General features: G+C 48.4%; 1 protein-coding gene across 1 annotated transcript in view; it reads left to right on the plus strand.

Moving 5' to 3' along the window:
- Nucleotides 1-5,464: 5,464 nt before the first annotated feature.
- The window catches only part of EIF3H (eukaryotic translation initiation factor 3 subunit H), a 149,787-nt gene continuing 136,625 nt past the window's right edge, over nucleotides 5,465-18,626 (plus strand). Inside the window, exon 1 of the mRNA XM_044293784.1 lies at nucleotides 5,465-5,602. Coding sequence (XP_044149719.1) covers nucleotides 5,510-5,602 — 93 coding nt within the window. The 5' untranslated portion in view covers nucleotides 5,465-5,509. The remainder of the gene's footprint in view (nucleotides 5,603-18,626) is intronic.

Below are 18,626 nucleotides of genomic sequence, written 5' to 3' on the forward strand. Positions count from 1 at the left end.
AGCAGATCATGTAATTTGTGAGGTTGCGGCCTCCATTGATCACACTTGTTTTCCAGCACAGCCCACAAATGTGATCGAATTGAGATCTGGGGAATTTGGAGGCATCTCATTAAACTCTTTGTCATGTTCCTCAGACCATATCTGAACAGTTTCTGAAGTGTGGCTGGGGCATTATCCTACTGAAAGAGGCCACTTCCATTAGGATATACCTCTGTCATCAAGGGGGTACTTGTCTGTACAATGTTTACATAGACGGTACATGTCACATCCACATGAATGCCAGAAGCCAAGGTTTCCCAGCAGAACGTGGCCCAGTGCACCACATTGCTGGCTTGTCTTCTTCCCATAGTGCGTTCAGGTGCCATCTCTTCCCCAGGTAACCGGCACATCAATACCCTGCTGTCCACATGAAGTAAAGGTGATACATCAGAGCTCACTACCTTCTTCCATTTATCCACGGTCCAGTTCTGATGCTCACAAGCCAACTGTAGGTGCTGGATGGTGGTCACCAGGTGCACCGGTCTGCGGCAATGCTTCATAGTGGCAGCACCTTCTCGGTGCCAGACGCTTCTGCAAAAAACATCCTAAAAAGAGGATCTGGGAACGAGGAGAGGTGAGTAATAGCCAATATCTGTAGAAGCAATAGAAAACGGCTGAAAGAGATGAAGACAAGAAAAAAAAGCTGGAGGTCTTAGGGGACTGAGGTCCCCATTGTACCTCTCCCTCCTAAATCCACTCCTGTGTTTTCAGGACAGTGTCCTGGACAAATTGCTTGGATTGTCCTTAAAAAAAACAGGGACAAACATGTGAAGTTGGGAATTTTGGCAGCTATGCTCTTAACCCTTTCATGACCAGTGATATTCCGTTTTTACATTTTCGTATTTACTCCCCGCCTTCCCGGAGCCATCATTTTTTTTATTTTTCCATTCGCATAGCTGTATGAGGGCTTAGATTTTGTGGGACAAGTTGTACTTTCTAGTAGCACCATTTAATATTGCATATTGTACAAGTAGTGGGAAGCAGAAAAAAAGATCCAGACGGGGTGGAATTGGAAAAAAAACGCAATTCCGCCAAGGCTTTATGGATTTTGTTTTTATGGTGTTCCCTATGCGGTAAATCTGACCTGTTATGTTCATTCTCTGGATCAGTACGATTACAGCGATACCACATTTATATAGTTTTTCTTGTGTTTTAGGCTGAATGCACACGGTTGTGGAACACAGGACGTGAGCGGTCCGTGGTATCCCGGCCTGGCATCCTGCTGACAGCAGGAGCGGACGGCGTCATTGGTTGCTATGACGCCGTGCTCTTCATGCCGCCACTGCAATACAGTAAGGCTACATGCACACGACTGTGCCGTTTTTTGCGGTCCGAAAACCGCAGATCTGCAAAAAACAGAAGCCGCCCGTGTGCCTTCCGCAATTTGCGGAACGGAACGGGCGGCCCATTGTAGAAATGCGTATTCTTGTCCGCAAAACGGACAAGAATAGGACATGCTATAATTTTTTTGCGGGGCCACAGAACGGTGCAACGGATGCGAACAGCACACGGAGTGCTGTCCGCATCTTTTGCGGCCCCATTGAAGTGAATGGGTCCGCATCCGAGCCGCAAAAACGGCGTCTCGGATGCGGACCAAAACAACGGTCGTGGACTCGTGTGCATGAGGCCTAATTAACTCGTATGATCTATGCCAGTGTATTACTGTAGTGTAGTGGCGGCATGAAGCGCACGGCGTCATAGCAACCAATGACGCCGTGCGCTCCTGCTGTCTGCAGGAATCCAGGCCGGGATACCATGGACCGCTCACGTCCGTGTTCCATGGCCCTGTGCATTCGGCCTTTGGGCTCATGCACACGACCGTATGGCTTTTTCAGTGTTTTGCGGTCCGCTTTTTACGGATCCGTTGTTCTGTTTTTTGTTTCCGTTGTGTTTTCGTTTCCTTTCCGTTTTTCCGTATGCCATATACAGTAATTACATAGAAAGAATTGGGCTGGGCATAACATTTTCAATAGATGGTTCCGCAAAAATGGAACGGATACGGACGACATACGGATGCATTTCCGTATGTGTTCCGCTTTTTTGCGGGCCCATTAACTTGAATGGAGCCACGGAACGTGATTTGCGGACAAGAATAGGACATGTTCTATCTTTTCACGGTATGGAAATATGGAAATACTGAAACGGAATGCACACGGAGACACTTCAGTATTTTTTGCTGAACCATTGAAATGAATGGTTCAGTATAGGTTCCGCATACTGAAGAAAAAAAACAGCCAGTATACTGAACGCAAAATACTGTCGTGTGCATGAGCCCTTACTAGGGGAAAAAAGAAGGACAGTGCACTGATGTCTGTGGGGCACTGACCAGCTTTTTACACCGGTCTAAGTTTTCCCCTCTGTGCTGCTGCTGCTAGATCCGTCTAATGTACCTTGTTATAAATTAGGCGCACCTGTGGCAGTCTGTGTGTCTGGAGTAAAAAACGACACCAGCCTGTCACAGCTGAGGATGGGGAAAACCCTCAGCCATGCGGTATCAGCAGATGGGTGGTCAGAGCATGGCCAGGACAGGACAGGAATAAGGGAGAAGGTCACCTCCTACACATCCCTAATTCTGACCCTGTCTCCTATCCATATGAGCCAACCCTGAAGGTAGGAGGGCTCATACTCTGGAACCTGATATTCCTGCTCGCCCTCAGGGTGGCCCTGGACTAGGAGCAGGGTAAGACAACCCGATCCTCCTAGACACGGAGGAACAGGAGTCTCACTGGCCCAGCTACATAGAAAGGGGAACATAAACAGACATATGGCAATGACAGGTAAGTGAGACAAGTACCACACTTACCTGCCACAGACACACAACCTGGAACCCACGTGCAAGTGCTGCTATCCACAACCAACACAAAGGACACAGCACACAACAGACAACAGACGGGAACCTGGTAAACCATATGCTGCAATAACAGATAAACCATAAGCTAACACCAGACATAACGTTTATAACCACCAGGGTGGCCCTCACTGGCAGATGGTGAGTAACCAGGAGGCTGTCTCCAGCAAGCATGGCTGAAGAACCCCCACTGACTACTGCTATTCACTGAGGCTTTATAGGGCCAAGAAGCCACACCCACAGTCAGACACACCCAATGCCCACACACACTAGGAAGTAAGTTAACCCTTCCAACACCAGGGAAGGGAAGACATCAACTTAAAGCGGAAGTGCACACAACACATATAACACCCCGTGCACACCGATAAAAGGCACACCTATAAGGAGAGGTTGCCAGGTGCAACCGCATGCACATTGCAGCAAGGTGAATAGCACCGCTCAGGCTGCTCTGCTGCCACATACCCAATGTTGCCAGCGGCAACCACAGGTGAGGCAACATACTATAGCCCTCACCTGTGATTGACAACAACACCAAGACCGCAGGCAACTGCATGTGGTTACAGGAGTCACGACCATGACCAAGGGTCGTGACATAGCCCCTGTGATGGAAGTAAATATGCTAGGGCGGGAGTCCCAGCCCCGGCAAGGCCCCTGACATGCCCCCACCCCTGTCACTGACGGACCCGGCGCAAAAACGGCTATGCGACACAATATTGTCACACGGCTGAACAGAAAAGGGGGCTTGCCACTGTTCTCATGTCTAAAGCAGTTGCAAGTCCCATAGTGAACGTGCCCCGGGGGGTTTGTGGTCACTAATCTTATGCTGGCAAATGTCTGGGTCGTGGAATCAACAAAATGACCCATTTAGACGGAGAGGGGATAAGATGGCGAGTAATTATCTTCTGAATCTGATTGATGGGGGATTGATTAGGCTGAGTTCACATTTGCATTTACTTTTCTGGATTCTGGATCCGTTAGGCCTCTTGCACACGATCGTATGGTTTTGCAGTTCGTTTTAAGCAGATCCGTTTTTTTTTTGTTTCAGTAGTGTTTCCGTCTCCATTCCGTTTCCATTCCATTTTGCCATTTGGTTTCCGTTTGTGATCCATTTTTTGCGAATCACAAACGGAAACAGAAGCATACATTAATGTTTAAACAGTAAGTACATAAAAAATTTGGGCTGGGATAAAATTTTCACAAAAATTGAACAGATCCGAAAGACATATGGATGCATTCCGTTTTGTTTGTTGAATGCAGCCACGGATCGTTATTTGCGGGCAATAATAGGACAAGTTCTGTCTTTTAGCGGAACGGAAATGGAATGCATACGGAGTACATTCCGTTTTTTCCCCCGGAACCATTGAAATGAATGGTTCAGCCTATGGACCACAAACGGAATCCGCAAAAACGGAACGGAAACGTGTGCAAGAGGCCTTAGAATGAATAAAATGGAAACAAACAGAACGCCTTCCATTTCTGTCCATTATTCATTGAACTAATTTTAAAAGGAAAGCTCTTTTCCGGTATTTCCTGCAGACTGGACCTTTCCTCCCATCAAAAAAAAAACTGAAACATGACAGAACGGAGTCAGACTGGGCACAACTGATGCTCATATTACACCAAATTTCCAGGCCCAGAAGTTGTCGTCAGGCTTCGTTCACATCTAGATCGGAGGCTCCGTCAGGAGATTAATTCACACATTTTGTCAAATATACAGGACAAACAGTGCTGCACGCGCCGCGTTTTGTCTGTGAAATACCATGTTTCCTAATGGGAACCAGAGCCCGTTCTAGTCAGTCGGATCCGTCAGGTGGCGTTCGTTTCCACCATATGACAGAAATGTGGCTTCTGGTATTTTTGTCGGTAAACTGAGCAAAAGAACAGCAATAAAAAGCCAACTACCAAGTAGGGATTAGCCGGGGACCGAAGAACATGGCGTCATCGGTACAGGTCCAGCAGACCTCGCAGTGGCGGCGACCGGCAGAACATTTTAAGGGTATGTTCACATACAGCGGACTCGGGCTTCAGGATTCCTCATGGTTTTTTTTAGGATGCGGTTTTTCATGCTTTTATTTATGGTTTTCACTTGGTTTTTCATCCTGCCCATTTCAATGGAAATTCTGGATGTGGATTCCACACGGAATCCGGGTCAGGAACGGACACGTCGCTGAAAAAAAAGTGCCATACAAGATAACAAGCGGTTTCCCCATTTAATGTGATGGAAATGAATTGTGTTTCCTGGATAGTTTTGGGGAATGGAATCCGTGTCAAACTCAACGTTGTAAAAAACTGTGCGTGAACATTCTCTAAGGGGGATTTTTTTTTTACTTTACAACTTTTTATTTTTTTAATTTTATAATGAGGGTCAATTTAATATACACATGAATACACACGTTCCCATACTTTTGGCCTATCATAGAGTGTTTATTAAAAATAAGATGCATTGCACTTCACTGGCAAATGATTCCTCTTCCAGTATACATCTATGTTACCAGGACGTGCCCATAAGTAAGATGGCGTCCGCACTTCCTGCCGTCGCCGAGAATGACGTCACTCACGCGCCCACTTCCGGTTTCCGCCGCGCGTGTTTCCTCTCCCTCTTTCTCCTCGGCAGCTGAGAACATGGCAACTCGCAGAGAACCCGGCACCGCGGCCCCGGCCCCGGCCCCGGCCGCTGCGGAGATCCCCGTGAAGCAAGTGCAGATAGACGGGCTGGTGAGTGGCTGCGAGGGGCGTCCTGCGCCGCGCCATGGGGACTGCTAGTGCGGTGACTTGCGCTACAACTCCCAGCATGCCCTGGTATTCTGCAGCTGTGAGTGCATGTTGGGAGTTGTAGTTTTACAACAGGTGGAGCGCCATATGTCTGCCTAGCCTGTGACCTGTACTGCCCTAACCTGTGTAATATGGGGGGGGGGGGGAAATCTGATGGACCTGAAGCATCTATTGATTTGAAGGGGTTGGGTGTAATGCATCGTTTCTCCTGTGGTGGCGCTGTGGAGGAAATATACACTCCTTGCCAGGTTCACAGCTGACTGTTCTGTGTCCTGGTACCTGAATGGGGTCCACGATCCACGCCGCAAAAAATTAGTGCACGCACGGAAACCCCAACTGAAGCGCTCCGTACTGCATTCTTAGGGTTCCGGGCCTCCGCACCTTCCAGATCCGTGATGTTGCGCACAAATGGCCAGTGCCTGTTCAATGGGGCTGCAAAAGATGCGGACAGCACTCCGCTGCTCCGTTCCGTGGTCCGCAAAAAAATATATAACCTGTCCTATTCTTGTCCGTTTTGTGGACAAGAATAGGCAGTTATATTAATGGCTGGCTGTGCCGTTTCGCAAATTGCGGAACGCACACGGTCGCCATCCGTGTTTTGCGGATCCGCAATTTGCAGTCTGCAAAACATATAACGGTCGTGTGCATGAGTCCTTATGGGTGTTTTCTGGTACTTAAAGGGACTGTCCACTTTTGTAATAGATTGTAATCAGATTGACAGGGCTGATTCCTGGCCACCCCGCCAATCTGCTGTGTGAAGACAACGCGGCTGCCCACAATTGCCGAGGAGAGCCGGTGTAAATACAACTACACCGCCCCCGTTAATTGCTTTGGGACGGCCTTGATGATCTGTCTTCAGTATCTGATCAATGGGGCTCTGAGGCTCGGCAGCCCTACCAGTCACTTGCCTGAAAAGCCCACGGCCTCTGACACCACGTCCATCGGGGGGATGACAGATGGCGGTGACCTGGCGCTTCATTGCTTTTCTTCTATATGAGCAGCTTTTTCTTTATTTGAAAATAAAAATCACAAGGCGTTTTTCCAGTTACAGCTGGTAACGACCTTGCAGCGCCTCCTTCCCTCCGCTCCCCATACTGCCGGTGCTTCACATTCAGACTGAGGGAAGTCCGTCCCTTGTGCCTCCGGCCGTGCTCTTTTGGGCAGTAACCGCTCGGCAGCGCTAAACATTCGCTTACCTTTTTTATCTGTGTCATAAAAGCTGCAGTTCTTCTTGTGGTTTTTATGTTGGAGCTTTTTATTGTTCTGAGAACTTTGATTGAGGGCGCTTCATGACAATCATCGTTTTAATTTTTTTCCCCTGAATTTCAGGCTTTGGTGTTTGGTAACGGGGTTATCGGAGGCTGGTAATGGCCCGCCCCCCCCTGCCCCTCACACACAATATACTTACCTTGCTCCCTGCCCCCTGTGCTGCTCCTGTTCCCCGCATTGCCACAGCTGATTCTCTCTGTGTCGGGGGAGCAGCCAATGGCAGGTGGGGACGAGCCTCCCTAGCATTGCGGGTGAGGCTAGGAGGCTCGTCCCCGTCGCTTTCTGCCAACTGCCTCTCCCTCCGACACTGGATGTTTTCAGGGAGAAGCAGCTGTGGCAATCCGGGGACCAGGAGCAGCTCGCTGAGCTAGGTAAGTAGAATCGGGACCAGGGGCATCTGCTTATGGGGGGGAGGGGGGGGGGCATTTCCAGCCTTGGATAACCCCTTCAAATAGTATAGGGCAGTGATGGCGAACCTTTTACCTGCCGAGTGCCCAAACTGCAACCCAAAACCCACATATTTATCGCAAAGTGCCAACACAGCAATGTAACCTGAATACTACAGTCCAGTATAGTATATCTTCCATGTACTTTAACATTTAGCTATAATATCCTGCCTACATTCAGTGCGTTCTCTGTGCTGTTCATAGCGCGCCCTGCGCTGATGAATGGCAGGGAAATTCTAACGCATACTGGTACATCATAGACTATTTCCAGGGCGTGGGTGCCCACAGAGAGGGCTCCGAGTGCTGCCTCTGGCACCCGTGCCATAGGTTCGCCATCACTGGTATAGGGTGATTGATCCGGTCAGCTACGAAATGCATGCACCATGTATACAGTGTATATAGACCCTAAACCTCTGTGGTATTCAGATTGTATTATTTAAAGGGCATCTGTCAGCAGATTTGTCCCTATGACACCGGCTGACCTGTTACATGTGCGCTTGGCAGCTGGAGGCATCTGTGTTGGTCCCATGTTCATATGTGTCCGCATTGCTGAGAAAAATTGTTTTATTATATGCAAATGATCCTCTAGGAGCAACGGGGGTGTTACCATTACACCTAGAGGCTCTGCGCTCTCTGCAACTGCCGCACCCTCTGCACTATGATTGACAGGGCCAGGCTGTGATGTCTTCACCGTTTGTTCAGTTTTGTGTCCGGTCACAAAATGTAATGCTGCTGGAGCGGAAGACGTCCTGATGCATCCTGAACAGATCTCTTTCCATTCAGAATGTATGAGGACTAGACGTAAATTCCCCCCCCCCCCCCCCCCCCCCCAGCTATGGCATCCTCTGCCAGATCGCAATACCGGAAAACGCCAACACAAGTGTGAAGCGGGCAGTAGCTGATTGCAGCTTATTCAGTGTTCATGGTGGTGCGGTAACCTGCAAGACCGTGGTTGGTGGAGGAATGTGGTTCTGTGGATCAGGGAGCCCATAGAGAGAGGAGGGTCGCTAGAACTGGGGACAGAGGACAGGAGCAAAACGCTGGCTTATTTTCTTGATTTCAACTGAAATTTCGGCTAAAATAGTTTTTGAGCGCTGGAGTCCACTCGGTACACTGAGGAGCCCCAACATTTGAGCTTCTGACTCTTCCTGCCCCAGTTTTGCTGTTTGCTGTCACTCGCCAGCAGGAGGCGGGAGGACCCGGAGCTCGTGCACATGAGAACCTCCGAACATGTGGAGTGTACTGAGCCGACTGCAACGTTCAGAACGGTCGGGTTAATTTACTCTTTTCTTTTGCTACTTGCTTTCCCATTGCAGTAGTAATTCTGGAGGATCTACTCTTATTCCTTTTATTATTCCTGCTAGAAGTTGTGAATGTATTACTAGCCGTTTGCAATGAATGTCCAGCTGGGTGTCACCAGTTGGGGGTGTGTGACCCTGCGTTGTGTGATACTGGTAGCAACACATTCATAACTTCTAGCAGGATTAATAAAGGAATGGAGTTCTAAGAGAGGATCCTCCAGACTGAGGGGAGCAGGGCTGGTGACCGGGTATTACTGTTGTATCGGTCAGATCTCTTCAGGACTGTCCCATATCTACTGCTTTGCTTTATGTTCTTGAGATGAACATTTTTAGAAAATTGTCCAAAAAGTAGAGGGATAATATATTTTTTTTAATGTAAACCTTGGAGAGGCGGCCATCTGTGTGATCATCAAACCCGTCCTTCATCTCCCTCTAAGGCCTCATGCACACAAAAGTTGTTTGTTTTCATGTTCGTTCCGTTTTTGTTTTGTTGAGGATAGAATGCGGACCTATTCATTTCAATGGGTCCGCAAAAAATGTGGACAGCATACAGTGTGCTGTCCTTATGAGTATGTCCGTTCCGTAGCCCCGCAAAAAAAATAGAACATGTCCTATTCTTGTCTGTTTTAGGCATTCTTAGAATGGATCTGCAAAAAAAAAAAAAACGGATGACACACAGATGTCGTCATTTTTATTTTTTTTTTTGCGGATATGCAATTTGCAGACCGCGAAACACATACATTCGTGTGCATGTAGTCTAATCTGCAGTAACCTTGTTGGTACAGATCTGCCTGTTTGGCTGTGCTCGTAGTTTGTCCGAAAAAAATGAGTTTCCAGAATATATAATTGTCTGTGTAAGGGCTCGTTCACACGACCGTGTGAAGCCTGTGCTGTGCACCTCAAATTGCGGTCCGCAATGCACGGGCACCAACTGTGGCCCAGCCGCATCAGGATCGTGGACCCGTTCACTTAAATGGGTCCGCGATCCCTCCGTTCCACAAAAAGATAGAGCATGTTCTATCTTTTTGTGGTGCGGACTACGGAGGCATGGAACAGAACCCCAGGAAGCGCTCCGTAGTGTTCCGTTCCATGCCTCTGGATTTGCGGACCCAATGAAGTGAAAGGGTCCGCATCCGTGATGCGAAATGCACACGGAACGGTGCCCGTGTATTGTGGGTCCGCAATACGGCAACGGGCAGCACACGTTCGTGTGAATGAGCCCTAAGGCCCGGCTATTGACTAGACAGCTGCTGTACCTGACTGCTCCCCTGCCGGATATGCCTGCCCGCCTGCTAAATCGGTTGATGGGTTTAGCAGGACTCGGATCCCTCGCTGTTACTGCTTTGGGAGCATGGGAGGCTGTATTAGCAAGATGAAGAACATGGCTTCTTAACTTCAAGACAGATTCTCCCTCCTCGGCTTGCCAAAATCTGAGCGATGGGACGCAGTTACAGAGGCCTCCTCTCCGCATGAAAATGAATTGAGCCTTTTGTCCTCTGACAACTCCGGGGAGCAGGGTGAGGACAAAGTGTCCTGCAGATAAATGAGACGCTATCTGGAGAGGAGCACTCGCTGAAAACGAACCCCTGTCCAGGAGGACAAGCGAGTCCTAGCTCAGCCCACACCTTCTCTTATAAAAATGACTCTGCATCCTGCAAGGGGGGGAGGGGGGGGCCCTTGTGCTTCCAGAACGAGAAATCGTTCCATTGACTGCAGTGGAGAAATGTTTCAGCGGGAACATCTTTCTGGTGTCGGAATATTTCTTGAGTTCACTTTACCCTCGATGACTTGCTCCTTGGGTGTACAAGATAGTTCTTATCCTTGTAACGCAGAGATATTTCATGGTTAGCTCTCGGCGGGGAACCTCGAGGGATAACATAGGGTTGGCACAATGTATAAAGCAGGTTCTTCTTTTTCACGACTCTGGTTCTTTTTTTTTTTTTTTTTTTTTTTTTTTTTTCTTTTAATCTTGTAGCTTCCAGTAGGAGGAAAAGGGTTTGTTCTGGAAGATAAGCCCATAAAGAGTGGGCGGAAAATCTGCCGCTGGAGTTAAAAAATCAGTAAAGTCGTCTTTATAGAAAACCGGCCTTGGGTGTTGGGATTTTTTGTGATCTGGATTGAAAGGGGTCAAAAACGGGGAAAAAAACAAAAAACTTTGCATGATCTGTTTTGATGTTTTGAACAATCCTGATGTGGAGGAATAATAGAAGACCCAGGATATATGGGCTGTAGGGATGGTCAGATCTTTTAGGCTCTGTTTACCTCTCCATTGGAGGCTCAGTTGCAGAGTCCTTAAAGGGGTTGTACAAAAATCAAAGGGCAGGAGGAGCGGGGAGCAGGTAAGTAAGGCCTCTTTCACACTTGCGTTGTCCGGATCCAGCAGGTACTCCACTTGCCGGAATTACACGCCGGATCCGGAAAAACGCAAGTGAACTGAAAGCATTTGAAGACGGATCCGTCTTCAAAATGCGTTCAGTGTTACTATGGCAGCCAGGACGCTATTAAAGTCCTGGTTGCCGTAGTAGTAGTAGGGAACGGAGGAGCGGTATACTTACAGTCCGTGCGGCTCGCGGGGCGCTCCAGAATGACGTCAGAGCGCCCCATGCGCATAGATGACGTGCCATGCGATCACGTCATCCATGCGCGTGGGGCGCCCTGACGTCACTCTGGAGCGCCCCGCGAGCCGCACGGTAAGTGTACGCTCCCCACTACACTTTTCCATGGCTGCCAGGACTTTAGCGTCCCGGCAGCCATGGTAACCATTCAGAAAAAGCTAAACGTCGGATCTGGCAATGCGCCGAAACAACGTTTAGCTTAAGGCCGGATCCGGATTAATGCCTTTCAATGGGCATTCATTCCGGATCTGGCCTTGCGGCAAGTGTTCAGGATTTTTGGCCGGAGCAAAAAGCGCAGCATGCTGCGGTATTTTCTCCGGCCAAAAAATGTTCCGGTCCGGAACTGAAGACATCCTGATGCATCCTGAACGGATTTCACTCCATTCAGAATGCATTAGGATAAAACTGATCAGGATTCTTCCGGCATAGAGCTCCGACGACGGAACTCTATGCCGGAAGAAAAGAACGCAAGTGTGAAAGAGCCCTAAGCTTCTTGTTACAGGTCTGGCCTAGTGGGACCGTTTGCCCCCCGCCCCCTCTTCCCCAATTCTTGCACAACCTCTTTAAAGGGGTTGTCAGGGTTTAGAGCTGAACCCGGGCATACCCACATTTTCACCCAGGCAGGCATTTCATGCTCCGATGCTCTCCCTTGACCAGTGCTGGATTGCACAAGGCTAGGGCAGAGCTAAAGCCCGCCCATTAGTGCTGGCGACATCACCGGGCTCTCTGCTAGGCAGAAGCCTCCGCCTAGCAGTCCCTATGGAGAACCCAGTGCAGGGCAAAGGGGAGCATGGAATGCTCTGATGCTCATAACAGGCGGCTGCGTGGGTGACATTGTGGGTATGTCCGCGTTCAACCCTGAACCCAGACAACCCCCTTTAACTCCTTAATGCATAATGCCACTCCATTTGTGACGTGTCCCATCTGTATAATGCAGCAGGCACCTGGCCGCAATGACCGGGGTCAGCCATGATGCAGAAGCCAGTCGTTTAACCCCATGAGGCACAGCTTTACAGGCAGACAACGAAAATTGCATAGAACATAATCGTTCTCTATTATGATCTGAGACAAGCGGTCGGAAGATCACGTGTTATAGCCCCCTAAGGGCACTAAGTTACTGAGTAACAAAAAACAAAACTAAAAATTCAAATATCACCCCTTTCCCAATTTTGTTATAAAAACAAAAAAATTTTTTAAGAGGTATCGCCATGACTGAACTATTAAAATAATTTTCATGCCTGGTGATTCACCTTTTTTTTTTTTTTTTTTTTTTTTTTGTCGTCACCTTGTCCCCCCCCCCCAAAAAAAAAACATGGTACCAATAAAAACTACAGTTCATCCCACAAAAACCAAGCCTTCATACAACTCTGTAGATGGAAATATAAAAACTATACAAGTTTGGTATTGCTTTTTAAATTTTTTTTTACCTCACAAAGAACTTTATCCTGTTTTCTAAAACAAGACGTTTTCTGCCAACAATAAGCCCTTATTTGCTATGTGAACGCTGTGTACGGCACTGTGGCGCCTGCAATCAGCTGATTGGTGGGGAGCTGATCTCATACTCATGGCTCATCCTAAGGCCTGATGCTCACGACCGTATTTTTGGTCTGCATTTTTTTGCGGCTCGCTCATAAACGCTTTAATTTTTGCTGGGCCGTGAAAAATGCGGAAGCTGACACGTCATCCTCGTGCTGTCCAGCCGTGTGTCTGTCCCGCGGAATGGACTGCAAAACGCATAGGGTCGTGTACATGAGGCCTTACGGTAGAACATCAGTATTAAGCCTCATGCAGACATCCGTGGAACACGGTCCGTGAGATACCCGACTGTCATTGCAGGAGCACACGGCGTCGTATAGATCATACGAGGGTATTGCTGTACGGCGGCGGCACAAACCGCACCGCGTCATGGCAACCAATGACGCCGTGTGCTCCTGCAATGCCAGACCGGTATCTCGCAGACCATGTTCCACGGACGTCTGCATGAGGCTTTACAGTCTTGGAAAACCAAGTAATTGTTTGAGAAGAGCAGCGTTGAATGGTAAGATGAGGCCTCGGTGCGCGCCGTGCTGCCCTGGTTGCTGGATTACAGTCTTGATGTCTTCACTGATGTGTAGAACGCCTCGCTCTGCACTTTACTGTTTCTTTCCTTCTGACCTTTCCCGTTGAGTGACTCCTAGTAAAACCGCCATGCCGAGCAGTAATTACACGTCTGTGTAGCATTTCTTCTTGCTTCTTTAATTCCCTTCAAGGGTCTCCAGTTTCGTCTCCTGTTAATCCTCCTTGCGCTTAATGAGTGCCTATTGTGTCCGATTCTTTCACCGCCGATGATAGATGAGCGCCGTAATGTTGAAAATATATAGGAAAGATTTGCAATGAACGTTCGTCAGAGGAGATTGTACGTAACTATTGCCGAAATCTTGATCCATTACACGTAGAAGCAGGTGCCATGGGCAAGTAGCCACCCCTGGCACCCCCCCTCCCTACCCCCGGAGCAGATTAGTTTTGTATAGCCAGGGTTCAGACTCTATAGTCCTGCGTCCGGCTGTTTTTGAAGATGCTGGTTCCTCGGCGTATCGCGCTTCTGGCCCGTCGTCTGGAGAGGCTGCATGGGATGTGGCGCTGCACTGTCCAGAGCCCGGGTAGTGGGGATCTAAACGTGCGCCCATCATCATCATACATGATCAGTGCTGGACTGGAATACCCCCTACCAGTGCACTTTAGTACCTTTCGCTCCCCTCTTTCCATACAGAATGCACATCGTACAAGGGGGAGTCCTGTGAAATGGCTTCTCTCTACACCAGGCATCTTCAAACTGCGCCCCTCCAGCTGTTGTAAAACTACAACTCCCACAATTCCCTGTTGTAGGCTGTTCAGGCATGCTGGGAGTTGTAGTTTTGCAGCAGCCGGAGGGCCGCTGTTTGAGGATGCCTGCTCTACACAGTAGACACAGGGTGACACCCAGTTCTCAGTTTATTCATGTATTTCCAGGAGGAGTAACAGTACAGTTCTAAGTCAAGGTACTCTAGAATTGGGAGTATACGTACTTACTAATGCAGGCATGTCCGGGGAGCTGGCGGTTCTTATTGATACACCCCTATAAGCTACAGTCACATGACAATAAGTGTTTTGCAGTCTGCAATGTGCGGATCCGCAAAGCACGGATGTTGGCCGTATTCGTTCACCATTTTGCGGAACACGCGCAGCCGACGCTATATCGGAAATGCCTATTCTTGTCAAGAACAGGACATGCTGAATATATTTGCGGTGCCACGGAACCACGGTGTGCTGTCCGCATCTTTTACGGCCCCTTTGAAATGAATGGTGGGGGCCGTGGGAGTGCTCGTAGACCGGCACTACTTCCTGTAGTGTGGATTGCAGGGTGGTCCTAACCCCTGCGTATAATGTGATGGAAAAATGAATCCAGCCAGCTAAGGAGGCAATATGGACAATCACAACACATTAGTAAGTGCCTTGTATTCACTGTGTCTACATGATAAATTAAATACCATTTGCTGAAGGGAGACGGCCCCTTTAAATTGCCCAGGCGGATAATTTCCCGATATGGCGGCCGTGCCTAATATGCCTCGCGTGAAGCCAGAGTTTCATTTGCACCTGAGAACTGCCATGTTGTCAGCCTGTAACGACCGCGCACCCGTGCTGGGCGGAATTAAACAGCTTCTTATTTGCCGCTGTCGTGTTCAGAAGAACAATGTGCTGTGATGGGCTGAAGTATCAGGATTGAATCCGGCGCTGAGCTGCGCACGCAGCGATAGCCGGCACCGCCGGGACGCTGCAGGGGAAAGCCGCACTGCTCTGTCACACACAGCCCTGATGGAAGCGACTCTCAAAAGACGGGACAGATTACAGAGGCCTCGGGTGAACTCTGCGCAAACTTCAATTTCACTAAATAGTTCCTAGGAAGAAGGATGGATCTGCCAATGCACCAAGCGTGAAATCGATTCTCATCCACAAGATTCGTACTTTTTTCTTGTACCCATTTAGCATCTCCTAATAAACCGGATGTGTACATGAGACGTAGTGGCGTTCTCTACCCATGTGGGGTGCCATGCACACCGCTGTTATACTGAGCCCTGATTTTGCATTCCTACAGGCGCATGGGCCCTTACTTTTTCTCTTGGATTGCATTCAAATCTTGGCGAAGGTTGTGGTTAGAGATGAGCGAATTTCAGATTTTGAAATTCGTTCGCACTTCGTTTGGTAAAAGGTGAATTGCGCTATGTATTCCGTTACCACGGACCATAACGCAATTCTGTGACCGAATGCCTTTAGAGGCGTTCTGTAATTACAGAAGTCTATGGGCTGCAAAAAGGATCCATCCCGTTATGCAGGGGAGTCCTCTCCTGCATAACGGAAACGGGACAGATCCGTTTTGCAGCCCATAGACTTCTATTATGACGTAAGGAATATCGGAATACCTCTAAAGGCTTTCGGTCATAGAATTGCGTTATGGTCCGTGGTAACTGAATCCATAGCGCAATTCACCTTTTAACCAACAAACGAAGTGTGAACGAATTAAAAAATCTGAAATTCGCTCATCTCTAGTTGCGGTACGTGCAGGCCGCAGGCTGTATGTACGGAGGTATGGGTCAGGTAATTAGAAGCGGTGCTGCAGTAACCAGTGGATGAAGCTGTGTAGTTCTGGCTGATCGGCAGAGGTCCGATTCCTGGCACCTAAGGACTGGTCATTAATACTTAAAGGGATATTCCCAGTCCACCTGGGCTTTTATGACATATCTATAGGTTATGGATTGCATCTCTGGGACCCATTCCTGTCTCAGGAGTGAGGCCCCAATGTGAATGGAGATCAAGCCACCGAGCAGCCACGCGCTTCATTTATTGCTATGGGGCCTCTGTAAATAGCCAAGCATGCTTAAAGAGGACCTTTCACGGCTCCTGACATGCCTGTATTAATAGCTTCTTGCATTCCCCATGTAATAACAATTGTGGAGCCTCTATTCTTATGGCTCTATGTTGTGCTGTTCCTTTATTTTTCCTGCTAGAAGTTATGAATGCATTGCTAGCAGTCTGCAGTAAGGGTACCGAGGGGAGGTGACCAGTTGGGGGGGGTGTACCTGCACAGTCTGACTCTGTCCAATCAGTGCTGCCATTTTCAGACTGCAGGTACACCCCCCAATTGGTTACCTCCCCTCTGTACCCTTACTGCAGACTGCTAGCAATTCATTCATAACTTCTAGTAGGAATAATAAAGGAATGGCACAACATAGATGTTACAGAATTGTTATTACATGGGGAATCCATGAAGTTTTTTAAAACAGGCATGTCACGAGTAGTGACAGGTAGGGCTGAAACGATTACTCAAATGAATCGAGTAATTAGACGCAAAAAATCCTTGATTAAAGTTTTTTCTATCTAGGAGGGGAGGGAAGAGCTTGCAATTACTCGCCGCTCCGTGGTCCCCCGCCGGCCCACACCACGCTGCAGTGTATCCTGACCCATCGTCAGGTCATAGTGCACATTAGCTGTGAAGCGGTGCCCCTACAGGAAAGGTAAGTACTGGCGCTGGGGACATGGCTGGGGGAAGGGGGGGGGGGGGGGGGCTGATGAGTTTTTATAAAGAAAAACGTTCTTTTAATTTTTTCTTATTAGAGTACTCCATTAATCGATAGAATACTCGATTAGAAAAATAGCTGATAGCTGCAGATACTGACAGGTCCTCTTTAGGCCTCTTTCACACTACCGTTTTTTTTTTCCCGTTTTGCGGTCCGTTTTTTGCGTTCCGCATACGGTCCGTATACGGAACCATTCATTTCAATGGTTCCGCAAAAAAACGGAATGTGTTCCATATGCATTCCGTTTCCGTATTTCCGTTTTTCCGTTCCGTGGAAAAGATAGAACATGTCCTATATTTGGCCGCAAATCACGGTCCGTGGCTCCATTCAAGTCAATGGGTCCGCAAAAAAAACGGACCACATACGGAAATGCATCCGTATGTCTTCCGTATCCGTTCCGTTTTTTTGCGGAACCATCAATTGAAAATGTTATGCCCAGCCCAATTTTTTTCTATGTAATTACTGTATACTGTATATGCCATACGGAAAAACGGAACGGAACAACGGAAACGGAACCACAACGGAAGCAAAAAACGGAACAACGGATCTGTGAAAAACGGAACGCAAAACACTGAATTCAACATACTGTAGTGTGAAAGAGGCCTTAATGTGTTAGTTTCTGATTTCCCATAGCAGTGAATGTAGAAGACACTGCGCATGCGCATCTGGCTCTCCGTTCACGGCGGGGTCCCGCTCTTGAGATAGTACTGGGTCCCAGAGACTCCATTTGGACATTTATGGTGTATTCTGTGGATATATACTAATTGTCCAGATGAGACGGCCCATGTAATTCCTGGAGAAGCCATGTTTTTGACGTGCCAGTAGATCACATCATGGAATTTGTAAGAGTCGCCTCTGCTGATTCCCCAGACCTATTTGGCAGCATTCAGACTAGTCCATCAGTAGTGGTGGTTTTCAGGATTTGAGGGGGAAAAAAACTAAAACACGTGGAGATGAACCTGTGAAATCCTGTATCTCCAGAGCCGCCACTCCTCCATCTTTGGTTATTTCCCCCCACTGTATTGGTGGTGTGCTGTACATCCACGTTACTTGTGATGTGAGCATTTGTAGTAGAAGAGAGCTGAGGCCACTGACTGGCTGCAGCGGTCACACGGGCTTAGAACGCGTCACCGCTGCAGTAAAATCAGTAAAGACGCCCATTGAGACAGAGGTGCTGGAGCGGTCGGAGATTTATCACGTGAGTAATGTGTTCTGACCTGTGCTTGACCATGCTTACTACAGGATCATACTGACATAAAGCCGTCAGTATGATCCTGTAGTAGTAAGGTCAAGCAGAGGCACGCAGCATTATAAATCGGTATAATGCCGTGCGCTCCTGCAAGTCCAGAACGGAGGATCACACTCTCACAGGGAGCGTCATTCCCTCCATGGACTCGCTCGTGTGACATGACCACGTACAGTCACCCGCCGCCCCAAGGAGTACAGGTGATAGACCGGGAGCTGTGTTTTATTACCCCCGACTGGGTGTCAGGACGGAGGCTTATAGATTGCACGGCACCAGAATACAATCCCAGCGCCTTCTCCTACAAGGAGGCAGAAGCTGATTAGTTTTCCTCTTGTCTTCGGCTCCCGGGTTGCGCGGCAGATTGCAGTGCTCATTCCGAGCTAAAATATTACTGGATAAAATGGAGTTACAGCATCGTAAAAGTGCTGACTGTGGAGCTATCTCTGCCGTTCCAACAGGCCCATAAAAAATCCGATTTAATCAGCACAAAACGTGGCGC

This window comes from Bufo gargarizans, chromosome 5, assembly GCF_014858855.1.
Source record: "Bufo gargarizans isolate SCDJY-AF-19 chromosome 5, ASM1485885v1, whole genome shotgun sequence".
In the NCBI taxonomy this organism is placed as follows: Eukaryota; Metazoa; Chordata; class Amphibia; order Anura; family Bufonidae; genus Bufo; species Bufo gargarizans.